This window comes from Streptopelia decaocto, assembly GCF_964273445.1.
Source record: "Streptopelia decaocto genome assembly, chromosome: 7".
NCBI classification, from domain to species: domain Eukaryota; kingdom Metazoa; phylum Chordata; class Aves; order Columbiformes; family Columbidae; genus Streptopelia; species Streptopelia decaocto.
In genome coordinates this window covers 57,388,344-57,402,207 of record NC_138661.1, presented here as the reverse complement: position 1 = coordinate 57,402,207, position 13,864 = coordinate 57,388,344, and the positions used below count along the sequence as shown (strand labels likewise).

General features: G+C 39.6%; 1 protein-coding gene across 1 annotated transcript in view; it reads right to left on the bottom strand.

Annotated features, from left to right (window-relative positions):
- Positions 1–3,303: 3,303 nt before the first annotated feature.
- Positions 3,304–13,864, bottom strand: part of IPO7 (importin 7) — a 35,807-nt gene continuing 25,246 nt past the window's right edge. The window contains exons 16-25 of the mRNA XM_082059345.1: positions 13,458–13,586; positions 11,844–11,910; positions 11,640–11,765; positions 11,234–11,331; positions 9,757–9,852; positions 8,206–8,426; positions 7,899–8,104; positions 6,663–6,869; positions 6,181–6,297; positions 3,304–5,017 (exon numbers count right to left, since the gene is read on the bottom strand). Coding sequence (XP_081915471.1) covers positions 4,920–5,017; positions 6,181–6,297; positions 6,663–6,869; positions 7,899–8,104; positions 8,206–8,426; positions 9,757–9,852; positions 11,234–11,331; positions 11,640–11,765; positions 11,844–11,910; positions 13,458–13,586 — 1,365 coding nt within the window. The 3' untranslated portion in view covers positions 3,304–4,919. The remainder of the gene's footprint in view (positions 5,018–6,180; positions 6,298–6,662; positions 6,870–7,898; positions 8,105–8,205; positions 8,427–9,756; positions 9,853–11,233; positions 11,332–11,639; positions 11,766–11,843; positions 11,911–13,457; positions 13,587–13,864) is intronic.

Here is a 13,864-nt window from a genome sequence, read left to right as displayed (position 1 = left end):
CGCACCGCGCTGTGCGTCACCGCCTTCGCTCGCTATTGGACGCCTCCAGGCCCCGCGCCAATGCCCATTGGCTAGACGCCCGGGGCCCCGCCCCGCGGCTTCATGGCGTCTCGGTTATGCTGGGTTCGGGGCCGCCGCGGCCGCCATTTTGTACCGCGGGGAGCGAGGCGCCTGTGCGTCAGCGGGGGAGCGGAGTAGCCGGGCGCCATTTCCTTCCCCGGGGAGGGCGCCCGGCGGCAGTTGCGCCTGGGGAGGCCGCGGGTCCGTCGGCGGAGCCCGCGAGGGGAGAGGAAGCGAGGGAGGGAAGCGCGAAGCACCGGGCGCGCCCTGAGGCGGCTGCCCCTAGCAGCGCGGCCGGTCCCCCGCGGTGGGGACGGAGCGGCGCGGCCCGAGGAGGCGGGCGCCTGGAGCCGGGCCTGCGAGTGGCAGCGCGGGGGGAACCGCTGGCTCGGCCGCGGGGTGCGGACCCGCCGTCCGGCCCCCACAGGCAGCGCCGGCGCGCTCTGCCGCGCCCGGGTAGCGCGGTCCCGCGGGCCGGGCGGGGTCCCGCTCCTCGGCAGTGCCGGAGCCGCAGGGACCGCGGGCGCTGGCGGGCCCGGGGCGCGGTGCCCTTGCGGGGAAGCGAGGTCTGCCCTGCTCCAGCCCCTTATCTGCTGCGGCCACTGCAGCCCGGCCGGGCGGATAAGGGCTGTGTCCGCAGAGCTATACCCGAGGGTGTTTATCCTTACGTGATTTCTAGCCATGAAAACGGCCAGTAGTCCAGCGACAGCTCCACAGGTAATTAAAGGGTAGTACGATTATTTTGGTAGAGGGCTTTTCAAGAAAACCCAACTGCAATTAATATGAGCTGTCAGCAGTGACAATATGCCAGCTCTGTAGGGCTTACAAAACCTTTCTAAACATGACAGAAACTCCAAAATCGTAGTTCTTAAGTCTTGCAGTCATACATATAAGCTCCCAAAATAGCTTATTCCCAAACAGGCCTAATACCAACTGAGCAATTTTCTTGGTTTCAAGTTTTCCTTCCTGTTTCTTAATTGGAAACTTTCACCCAAAATACAAATTACAGCTATCGCTTTGTTTGGAGGTAGAGTAACAGTGAAATACGCAAGATAAAATTCTATTTTGACTTCATCAAATCCTTTCATAAAACTAGTTGTAACATCTGTCAAATCCTCCAACTAATTATTGTACTTTCTGAGAATGGTCATAAAAAGCAAAAATGTGCAAAGCAATGACACACCATTTAAGTTAAATAAGCTACATACGGATTGCAAAGGAGCTGATAACTGGTGCCACAACAATAGACCAAGTGAAGCTTTTCCACATTCCTGGTTCTGGGTATGTGGAGGGTTCCACAAAGCAAAGGGAGAAGAAAAATCCAGTGTGAAGAACTGTTGCTCTTACAGTCTGTAACAGTATAATGGTGCCTTGGACCTTCCAGGCTTTTCTCAAATTTTCATTAAAATCTCCATCCAAAGTCATGGAAGACTGCTAAAGCTTGAACCAAGCTTCAGCTTGTTTTGGACGAGCATTACCTGAACTTGGCCACATCTGTAAAATCACGTACCTGTGAGGAAGGACTGAAAAGGAACGTGACAGATGTGCAAAGGTGATTCACGATGTTTCTGTTCTTTGGGAACTGATCGTCAAAAAGAGGAGGAAATTTCTTTTAATAAAAATCAACCATAAAAGTTAGCAGGTGTCACTAGGCACAGCTGAAACCATCTGCATGTTTATTGTCACGTATTCCTGTGATCAATCCACTGCAGACTTCTTGAACCTTGCAATAGTAATTCTAGGCTACGGGAGATTTGAACAGAGCTTTGCTGAACTATGCTGACACCTACTCATAATGCTTTTTAAATAGTGATTTAGGAAAAAAGGGTATTAAATTTACCCAGTATGTCAACATTTTCTTAAATGTGTAACATAAGCCTTTTATATTTAACACAGAGAACTATATTTGTGCTTAACATTTGCTTAGAGAAGTATTTCAGAGAGAAAAATACAAACCTTTGAGCTATGTAACTAGAACAGAACTCCCAAGCACTGTAAGAATACAGCTACATTCAAAACACCACACTGAAATAAGTGAAGATAAGGATTTGCTTTAGATGTTTATTAGTCCAAGGAGATCTTCCATAATAGAAAAAACAGAGGCTTAAAATTTCCCAGCTCTTCCTTTAGAGTTGCATTGTCCTTAAAATAGAATGGATAAGTGCAAGCTCTAGGAGGAAGTTCAATTTCAAATTTGACAGAAGTGTATCACTGAAATTGATATATTGCATCACAAAATGCACTATCAACACCACCAACAATGCAAGATTGTTTTGCAATTTATATAAATACATTTCTTGGAGCAAAGGAAAGCAAAGTTCTAGATCCATTCTTAAAAAAGATGCTCCTTGCTAACCAGTCTAGCAACACATAAAAGCACCCTTGAAGTAAGACTATTCCTCACACCAAGATAAAATTCTTCCCTTGACTTGTGACTTGAAAAATAACTGTTCCAGAAATGACAATGGCACTAAATCTGTGATTTCCCCATAATTTTTTTCATCTGCTTTGTATACAGAGAGCCTTCTCACTGCTGCTCTGTTGCATCTTCTGCCATGAGGCAAAAGAATCCTGAAAGGTTCTCTTACATTTTTGGGATGTGTAAGAAGACAAGCGGAGACCCAACAAGCAGATGCTCAGAAATGATCTGTGTTGAACTGGATATTTTTCAAGGTCAAGGAATGCACAGGAAAAGGCATGCTGTAATTAACTCTGTCACCTTTTTCTACAAAAATAAAACCTTGTCTAGAGATTATCTCGAGGCTGGAGTACACGTGTACGTGCTCATGAGTTACACATTTACAAAAAAAACAGTTTTGCTCTATGTACTTGGCCAGTCAGCTAAAGATTCAGAAGTACTACTGTGGTTCACACACCACTACTATAATGGATACTCTGATTCAAGGCTTATTTTTTCAAGCTTTTTCACATCAGGCACAATATCCATCCTTTTAAGCCCACCGTTTGCTTTTAAAGTATCCCTTTGGTATTTGGCTAGGGCAACGTGGCATGATAGTCCTGGTTCAGTCTCTCACGTTAGATTCTGCATGCAGGGAACTGTATTCGCTGAGGAAAGGGGGACCAGAGAGGAGCGACTGGAAAACCCATTCCCCGGGCCCGGGGAAGCGCCGGCAGTTGTGCAAAGGGAAGGCGGAACATGGTCCTGTCAGCTCCTGCACGAAACCCCAAACCACCAATTCGTGCTACTCTGCCGATGCAAAAAAAAAACCACACCACACAAACCAATTTTCTGAAGACTGCATTTTGAGTATCATAATATATATATGTGCATTTCATTTTTACAGATATAAACTCAGTTTATTTTTAACCTGTATTTAAATTTTGGAGGCTTACATTAAATTAAGGTAGCTTGTTTAATATCAATTGTAACAGCAGGTGACATTTTTATATAAAAACAGCCAAAAGAAAAAAAAAACATTTGATTTAAAAGACCTGACACCAATGATCTCAAGGCAAGATCAAAAACCTATGGATTTTCGCTTTTAGAAAAGAAAAGGGGGGCATTTAAGCCAACCCATTCACAGCATCTCCCTGCTGGCTTCTTCATACAGTGGTTTTGATAGTGGTCCCAGAGGGAACTGTATTTTGCCTCTCTAGCTAAAATACTAGTTACTATAGCAACTTTGAAGGAAGAAAATTGTGGCTTCAAAAGTGAAAGATTGGCAAAACTTCAAATACACTGTCTGGATCAGGCAGACGACAGCACACACTAATGCTGGGAGTGCAAAAAGAGGGGGACTGAAATGCAGGAGTAGTGCACCTGCACTACCATGTGCTGGATAAAGAGTATTTTGCATTCATAGATCGTAGTCCAAATTAGCCAAATTGTTGTGTTTTCAATAGATTGCATATATAGATGTTTAATCCACACGCTTCAATCAACTCTTAAAAGCAGAATTTCACATCTCATTTACCTGCTTTAGAGAAGATAACCTTTTCTTCAATGGTTACAGTACACATTTGTATCCAAATTTCACCTTGTACAGCAAGATCCTTAAGAAAAACAAAGGACACGGAGGGAGTTGCTATTTTTTTTTTAGCAGCAATGAAATATCACTAACCTCTTTTTACATAACCGAATTCAAGTCACAACCAGAGGTGACTGCACCACAAAGTCACCAGGTACAAAACTGCTAGTTCATTTTAAATTAATAACTTGAAATTATTTTCCCCCAATACATCCCTTATTTTTTATTTTTATTTTTTATAAACAGCAAACATTTTGCTATTTTTGTACACAGGCTAGCAGGCTTGTTTCAATATGAAAGTGCTAATTCATTTACAGATTTATCAGTTATGTAGTGCTACATTAAGTGTCCAATATTCTACATATGAACAATCTTGATAAATGGAAATGATGAAGATTAAGTAAGGCTATCTGATTACCTTATCTTATTTACATTAAAATAGACACCCAATAGGAAGGGAGAAAAGGGAAATAAACTGGGCAAATACTCATACTACACCAGGTGTAAAAATTAAGTCTGCCTTCTAGCTTGTACTGTAAATGAGACATTTTAAATAGTCCTGCAGCCCATGCCTAATTTTTTTCTTCAGAAAAAGAAAAGCTGCCTTCACGACATCCCCTCTTGATTTCTGATTTCCAAAGTGTGTCATTTGAAGCTTTTAATTCAGATTCTTCCTGTCTTCAAAATAACCTCTGGTTTGCTTTCCAGTATTAGGTTGCATGATCAGCTCCCACGTCTGGGGCTTCTGTCCAATCTATTTATCAATTACTTTAGAGTGGGTTGTAGATAACATGAACCAGTTCTGGAACCACTATTGGGAGGAACACAAGCTCTTCACTACAATCACACAGTAGCAGGAAAAGTGATAACTCAATTCATTCCTGGGGCAGGGCCTCCAAAATTAAATGAAGTTGGCACAACTGGAGCATTGAATTTGTATCCTCCATGCTTTTCAATCATTTTGGATTCTAAAACAAAACAAAAAAACACAAGGAAAGTATTTTAGTGACTGTGTAGGGGAAAAAACAGATTAACATATTGTGACTGACCATTTTGAGTCTCTCAGAGACACAGGTTTAACCTGAGGTTACCCAAGAAAGTAATCGGCACCCACAAAGCAGAAACGTGCCACACCCCAAAGAAGATAGACTGATTATTTTTTTCTAATCTTCATTGCTAAATATTGTTATAGCTATGTTTAAATGAATTTGTATTTTTAAAAGCCTACACTTAAGCTTCTGGACATGAGTATGTAATTTTTGCATTTCAGAAACAGGACCTGAATGAACTTGCTAACAGATATTTCTCATTAACATTACTAGGCTTTTCAGTCAAATCAATAAGAGCAGCTGTACAAAACAGCAGTACACAAATATTAACTACATTTTCAGTATTCCTATCTCTATTCAACAATATAAGCAGAAATAACCACAGAAATACCAGGAACAGACTTTTTAGTGTACACGCATTTTTCCTCCACACCCAAGCAGATAATTTGGAGTTTAAAGTTACTAGACTATACAATATAATTCTGAGAGAAAACTGCTAAGTTTATCACACCTTAAGACCTTTAGGCATCTGTGGCCCACATATCCGCTGCTGTAACTAAGAACAATAATAAAACTGTCTGGTTTTACTAGTTGCATATTCCATCCTTTGAAGGCCAGAAAAATGTTACCATGGCTGACGAAGGACAGGGGGAAAACACGAGCTGGGGAGCATCGCTTTGTCCCCTCCTGGCTCCACAGTGCACGGAAGACAAATCTCTTAGCTTATGGAAATTTGTCTTAGCTACATTAATGAGAGAGAATTATATCCCAAATCCTTCTAGCAGGATGTCCCCATGTGTGGTAGGTAGCCTAAATGGAGTATCGATATGCGCTGATAGTACACAAGAATTTCCTGTAAGGATCTAGTTGCTGAAGTTAACTTTCATGATCTGAACCTAACTAGCTCTATGAATAAGCAACTGCAAAAAAAGAGAACATCTCTGGAGTGTAAACCACCCCTACTTTGATGAAGACATTATCAGCCTTGAATTATAAGTGTTTTCTGTATTGTGCTTCTTAAGCACATCAACAGCATTCAAACAGGAAAAGATGCAATTAACAGTGTAAAGCAGGAAAAATACCATGTGCTGCCCGTCTCTGATCTGCCAGAGTTGCTATGTCCTGCAATTGTTTTCTTTGTTCTTCATTAAGACCCTGTGTCAAAGCTTGGTACCATGCAGGGTTACGATTCTGAATTGCTGCAGGAGAAAGAAAACATAAGCAAAAAGAAAGTGTTCATTAAAATGTTCTATAACTCAAAGCTTACTAACCCACTACCATTTTCATCAGAATAATATTTGGTTAGGGTTACACAATTCAATACATTAAAAAACACTAATACAACCTCTAACACCTCTTCCCTCCCACCATAAATTCATTCAAGTGTCTCCCCCTGCTCTGAAAGTTTAATGTTGGCTTCCCCTTGCCAAAGAAAGAACTTGTTCAAAGCTCTTACTGGAAAGCCTGTTCGGAAGCTTTCAACAGGTTCTAGTTTACAATGGTTCACACTAAAATTAAGTTAAAATAGAACTTGTTGGCCAGGAAAGGAAATAAAGTTACTTACTCTGAAAAATTGTTTTAAATATCTGATATTCATCAATAGGGTTGTCTTCATCATCAATAATTGTGGAATAGCCTTCCAAAGCAGTCTCTTCAGCATCATCTTCTTCCCAGTCTTCATCATCTCCATCTTCACCTGCCTGTTTTGCTAGAATTTCTAGATATTCTTGACCATCTTCGTCAATGTCATCTTCATCGCTCCCCAGTTCCTCTGAGTTAAATATCACACACACAAAAAGTTCATCTCAATAATAGTAAAAACAACTCTCTAAGAAGGTGGCTGATAATGCAAAACAGGCAACATAACTGATAACAGTACAGTGCAGACTAGAAAGGAGGAAGCTCATTTAACTCCTCTCCTAGTGCCATGGTCTTCCCCAAGACTCTCTGCCCTTACACCAACTGCATACATGGGGATGGAAAATTTTAATGTCACAAAATTGTATATGGAAAAATGTATATACAGATATTTTTGATAAAATTTGGATGAAAACACTTTTGCAGGCACATTCAGAAGGGCTGTTGAAAAGAATGCTTGAGAAATACAAAATGCAATAGTGTGAAATGTTTATAATGACAATAGGCTGGGGAATCCAGAATTCAACAGCAGAGATCAAAAAGAAACTGGGCTTTAAGCAGACAGATGAAAACCAATAGGTATTCCTTTGAGTGTTGAAAACTGTTCTGAGCAATTGCTCTCAAAAACATCAGGCTGATGATGGAAAGGTAAAATAGGGAAAAAGAACTAAGAGCTTAAGCAGAGAACAGGGAAAGGTGGAAGACAGAAGTGCAGGGAACTTGTAGGTAATTTTGAACTTCGTATAAATATAGTGGCAAAAGATGTGAAAGTTTGCAAAATGACTGTATGAAGAAGGAAGTCTGATCAAGTTGAGATTACACTAGTCTAGGAAAAAGAAGAAAAAAATATCACAAGAACTGTAATTTTCAATACTCAGCTAAAACAGCAACAGCTCACGGGACAGTTCGTAATATATAGTCCAAATTGTACAATGGATTAGAAGGATTCTTGGAAACTCCTACTGACTCCCCTCACTCAAATGGGAAACATGGCCAGTAATAACTCCTTTCATGCATGACTGCATCCGCACACACCAGCTAGCGTGGTGTGACTGATGAGACTAAGCCTAGCAAGTCAGGTTTAAGAGGGAATGGAAAGTAAGTCAGATATACTTAAAAAAATTAAAACCACAAAGTAACAGTGATGTTTCAGTTTCCATACCTGTTTCCTCATCTTCTTCAGCTTCATCATCATCATCGCTGTCATTTTCATGCTCTGCATGACAGGCATACGCTCTTTTCAATCCGTTAAATAAAAGGATAAAAGCTGGCAGGATCTGGCCAGCAACTTGATTTAAAACCTGTGGTATTTGCTCCAGATCAATAAGAGCACACAAGCCAAGCACACACATCTTTCTATCATGAAGTCTACAAAACAGTAAAAAAGTTACAAATTTTGTTATGATGTTGTAAGCAGGTAACACAGAGGTGTATCACAGTGCATAATCTTCAGAATTAGGAACACTTACCCCAGGAAACAGTCCACGTCATTAAGCCACTGTGTTATGAAGTGATTAGTGACAGGTTCCACATTATTGGGAAAACGAAGATTTTCCAATGTATTTAATAGTAAATGAGGATTGTAATACAAAGCAGCTATGGCAACCTGGAGGCACATTGTTCGCAGTTCACTTGTTTTCACTTCTCTGGTCAATCTCTCTAATGCAGCTTCCACAAATAAGGGTATGCACTGAAGAGTGAGAACCATTATAAATTTAGTGATCAAAACTAAATTTTCTAGTTCTGTATTTCACACTCAAGTTGAGAAATGGCATAAAACCAGCCTGGCACATAAATACGGAGGGCATAAAATGGGAATAAATTTTAATTGCCAGCAGAAGTCATATATGAAGATGAAATGAAAAGGTGAAAAGGTTTCATCTACTCCAAGCACATGGATTTTGTGACATCATGCACAGTAAATGTAATTCCTGGTTCTATAATCTTATGTTTTAAAAATTAATAGAGTAAGCATGCATACTAGGAAGTCTAGAAAAATCAACTTAGTCTTTTTTAGTATCCACGAAGAGAAATTATTAACACTGCAAGAAAACAGCTATTCAAAGGAGTAGTCTCTTCAGAGATATCATACTGAAAAAAAAAAAAACTATTGCAGATTTGCTTTCAAATAAATTAAAGTTTCCAGGAACCATATCTACAAGTTTTAAAAGGCATGAAAAATGTTTAAATAGCTCTTATACAGTGCTTTGTCACATACAGAGCAGAAGCACACAAATTCATCTCTCAAACTCCAACTTCCCTATGTGCATAATGAAGTCCCTGGTTTCTCTGCAACATCAATCTGGATTCTTGGAACTTCATTCCCATTCTTATTTATTTCAAGGCTTTTAACTTGACAGATTGAATACTTTTCATTAAATATGCACTAGAAGTAACTTAGAATATAATTAATCAACTTTTAGAATGAAGATGCTCATGAAACAGTACTCTTCCAGATTCACAAAAACACTTTACATTGGGTTTTGCAGGGTCCTAAATTCTGCAGACAAAGTGTGCAAAAAATATCTCTGCAGTGTTGTTAACTAAGCAGTAGGACTTGTGACACTGGAGTAGAAGACAGGATTATTAGTCATAGAATTACAGAATCATAGAATCATTTCAGTTGGAAGAGACTCTCAGGATCATCAAGTCCAACTATACCCTAACCTAACTCTAGCACTAAACCATGTCCCTAACAACCTCATCTATACGCCTTTTAAACCCCTCCAGGGATGGTGACTCCACCACTTCCCTGGGCAGCCTGTTCAAGTGCCTGACAACCCTTTCTGTGAAGAACTTTTTCCTGACATCCAATCTGAACCTCCCCTGGTGCAACTTGAGGCCAGTTCCTCTTGTCCTCTCACTTGTTACTTGGGAGAAGAGACCAACACCCTCCATGCTACACACGTCACACTGCATAGACTTCTCAGAATGGAACTCATGTTGATATATAATCAATTCATATTTGAGAAGAAAATATTTTAAAAATATTAGTTATAGCAACCAAAGTTGTTACCAACCTGATCAATGCCACGCCCTTTACACTGAAGAATAATTACTTCTAACAGCTTTGCTGCATGACATTCTGCATCTTCTCCAGCAACTCCTGTAAGGACCTGAAAAATAAGCATTACTGTTGATGATATCCCCTTCAAGAAGTATTTTCCATATACTGCTTTGCTTGGAAAAGCTGATAAATGTACCCAACCTAGTACAATGCCAGCATCAACACCCATCAGTGAAACAGCCTAACCTACAGCAATGGCTCAGTACCACAACTAGAGACCAAAACATTGCTGAGTGCGGGGAAAACTCATCTACACCTATATTCAATAAATCTATGGATGCAGAGCTTACAACAGTAACTGTATAAGCATCGGCTGCCATTTAAAATGTTTATTTCCATACACAAAACACATTTTTCTTACACATTCATGTACTGAATTTTGTAAAAATTATATTTACATATTTGGGATATCCAGTGGGGGACCCCGTGATACCTAAAATTTCGGTTAAAGAGGCACTGTGCTCAGCTAATAAAACACTCATCACTAATAGGTTATAACAAGCTAATTTTCTTTCATAAATATATCTATAAAATGTTCCAAGTATTTACAATCAGCCTGATCAGCCTTGTTGAAACATGTTTTCAAATGAAGACTGGCAAGAGTTATTCACTATAATATTTCACACCTTCACAGGGCAGCTGACAGTTCACCACAGTTCTTACACAGACACAATATATGATATCCAGAGGTGGAAAACTGAAATCCCCACTGATTACTATTAGAGATTATAAAGTATTAACGGTATCTTATAAAGCAGCATTCATTTCCTCACATAGGTCTAACATTCTGGAACGCTTTGTATTCTGCATTTTGATTAGATAAAGAAAGCCCAGTTGGCAGCTACCTATAGCACACGGGAGTTGAGCAGCTGAGTTAAATACAGAACTACTGCCCAAAAGTGACCGAACTGAGACAGAACAGCTGCATCCTGCTCCCAGTTTTCATCACGGACTTGGCATCAACTTGGGAAAATAACTTCCTATTCCTGTGCCTCTACTTTCCACCCCTACTCCACTTGGTTTAGCTAACAGATTTCACATACACATGCCATGTGCTGTCCTAGCTATAGCAAGGCTACAAATCTCAGATAAAAGAAACCATCTACCTTTTGCAATATGCACGAGTGTTTTGCATGCCCATTGCACAAAGTGCTTTACACAAAACACACATGTACAAAACCCTGGGTTGTTTAATCTGCTTTTGTTGTGTATGATTTATTTTTTCTCTTTTAGCAAAAGGATATATCTGAAATTCCATGCAACCTCTTCAAAACTCTCTGCAATAACTTAATCTGTGGAATCACAGAGGATGTTAAATAGCAAAATGCTTTAAGAGCAGATGTCAAAATTCTTCAGTTTCACAGTCTGCTGTTGCAGAAAAAAGTACCTTAGAGATTGCAGGTTTTGTTATCAGAAAGGAATCTACTTACCTTCTTGCACATACTGTAGATCATTTCAAGATATTTTGTGTCTGACAGAAGTGTATCCGTATCAACAGTAACATAATTATGCAAGAGAGGCATCATGTCTGTATTAAAAGAAGAACTATCACATTCAGTTTCCACATTTCATTATGTGAGCTGTTAAAATCAGGCTGAAATCTATGCATTAATAAGCTAATTAGAGTTCTTGCTTCATGCTTGTCAAGATCAGCATGCATCTAGTCATAGATGCCTCAGTAAAACAAGTCTGATTGCAGCAACAGCAGAATAAAATACTTCAAGCATAGCCTCACTTGAGTGTTCTCCTAACATTTCAATCAAGATGCAATTAATTGTACAGTTAAAACCACATGTATGAAACCATTTGTCTTTCTGATTTATTTGTATTACTTACCAGTGAAATAATCAAAGCCATCCTGCTGAAAGACTTCAAAAACAAGAGGAAGAAGCTGCCACATTTGTGCAGAAACTTGTTGACAGGTCAGACTATGAGCCAAGGAAAAGATCTCCTCATAAAACTCTAAAACAAACAGAATCTAGGTAAATTTAATGCCAATCCCATACACTTAAAAATAAAAGCCAACAAAAGTACTGATACCTAATACATGCTGCTGCAAAACTGTTCCAATCACTTGCAAACAGATCCCTTCCAGCTGCTGGGTAATCTGAAAAAAAGATTTATGACTGTTTTCAATATTTCAGAGTTGAAATTAAACACATTTTAAATAAAATCACTCAAAGCAGTTTCTTGTGTTGACAATATAGTCTTCTAAAACAACTCAAAATTTCTCACATTTTAGAGCACTAAACGTGTAAGAGCAGCACTCTTAGCTAAGGATTTGTAAGATAATATTCCAAAAACACCTCGTATTGAAAGCTCTTTGAATATTGGAAGAATCTCATTATAGGGTAACCCTTAAAAAGAAAAGCCTGAGAGTAACCCTATGCAACAGTTTGGTCCTGTTAAAACACAGTAAGTAAAATATATCAAATAGGTTAGCAATGGAATTTGTAGGAGGAAAAGTGAAATTGCAAAAACCAAAACCAAATACCAAACCCCCGCCAAACTCAGCTTAGGATGTTCATATGGTACATGGACAACCAACCTAAATGCTGCTCTACAGAGTCAGACACTCTTTGCAATCAGTATTTATTAGTCCATGGAACAGCCAACAAGAGTCATTAACCTGTTTTGGGCAATTACCTTGCATAGGGACAAAAAGGGCTGAGTTCCTGGCCTTGCCTAGGCAGAACAGGATTTTAAACTAACCAGCTGAATATCTTATCTCTTGGAATACTGGCGAGTCATCCTGTGTGAGATGTCTCTAAATATAAATGTTTACTGATCAACATTTTACAATTGAATCCCTCAGGACTACCATATTGTTACACAAACTTTTCGTTTAGATGGCAAGAATTTGCCAACAAAAACAAGCACATGAGAAGCAGGCTGAGCAGCTTTAGCAACAAGTAAAAGTGCTGAACTGGTCCTGGGTTTATTGCACAGCAGCACTGGCTTCCGACCTTGGGCACACAGGATTCGTCTTGTGCTGCTTCCTTAGTCTTCAGAGCTCTGAGAGCACAATTTATTACTGCACTGTTTAGTCACTAAAAACCAGTACCTCACTTTGTCAAGAAGTATTTTAATCATCAGCAGCATCTTTTGAACAAGCTGTACTCTGGACAGAAGTTAGCCCATTCAGCAAAACAAAACTAAATAACAGAAGGTTTCATCACACTGAAAAATGCCACAGTGAAGATTAGACAGGTAAACACAACTATTAATTTAGCACAGCCACAACAGCTGTATGTAGACATCGGTTCTGTTGCAGAGAGCAAACTAAGCAGAGTCGAGGTTCAAAACTAATTGAAGTTTTATCTACTTTCTCTGAGGGGCAGATCTCATCACAGCAGAGGGGCTTTTCCAGCTGAGCTGACAGAGCTCACCTGCTTCCACCTGTCTGAACAAGAACCTGGATTCTCATGGGAAATACTGCAGCAATATTTACACTCTATTACTACACGTATCGTTAGAAATTTGACCCACGCTGCTACAACTTTGTTGCATGATACATACTTCACTGTTTTCTGTTTTCACGTATTTTGGGCTGAAATGACAGTTTTTCAGATAACAATGTCAGAGCACTGTAACTACAAAAGGCCTTCAGTGTTTCAGACAATACATATTAGCTCTAAACTAACTTCTACTTACTTCTTTGTGATCTTCAACTACACTAAGAAGTGTATCGATAGTATTCAAAATTCCCATTGCTGTCACTGCTTTGTCATCACTGCCCTCTTCATCTGGTCCAGTCTGGATCACCTGGTTAAATGTCATTGCCTGCATGCAAGAGCAAAACAACCAAAAAATATGTCATTTAAGGACGACACGCTTGGAGATGAAGAACAATTGTGCAAGTCTGGTATAACACAAAATTTGAGGAGGACTTCTGCTAAAAAAACATGTATGAATATTAGAAGGTGACAGCTCCCTTCCAGATGTTCAAGATTGATAACATTTGAATGTTAAATCATTTGAGCTGCCATTCTTTATCCATTAATGAATAAGCACATACAAATGACATCAGTTTCCATGCAAAAGAACACATTTTCTACCAG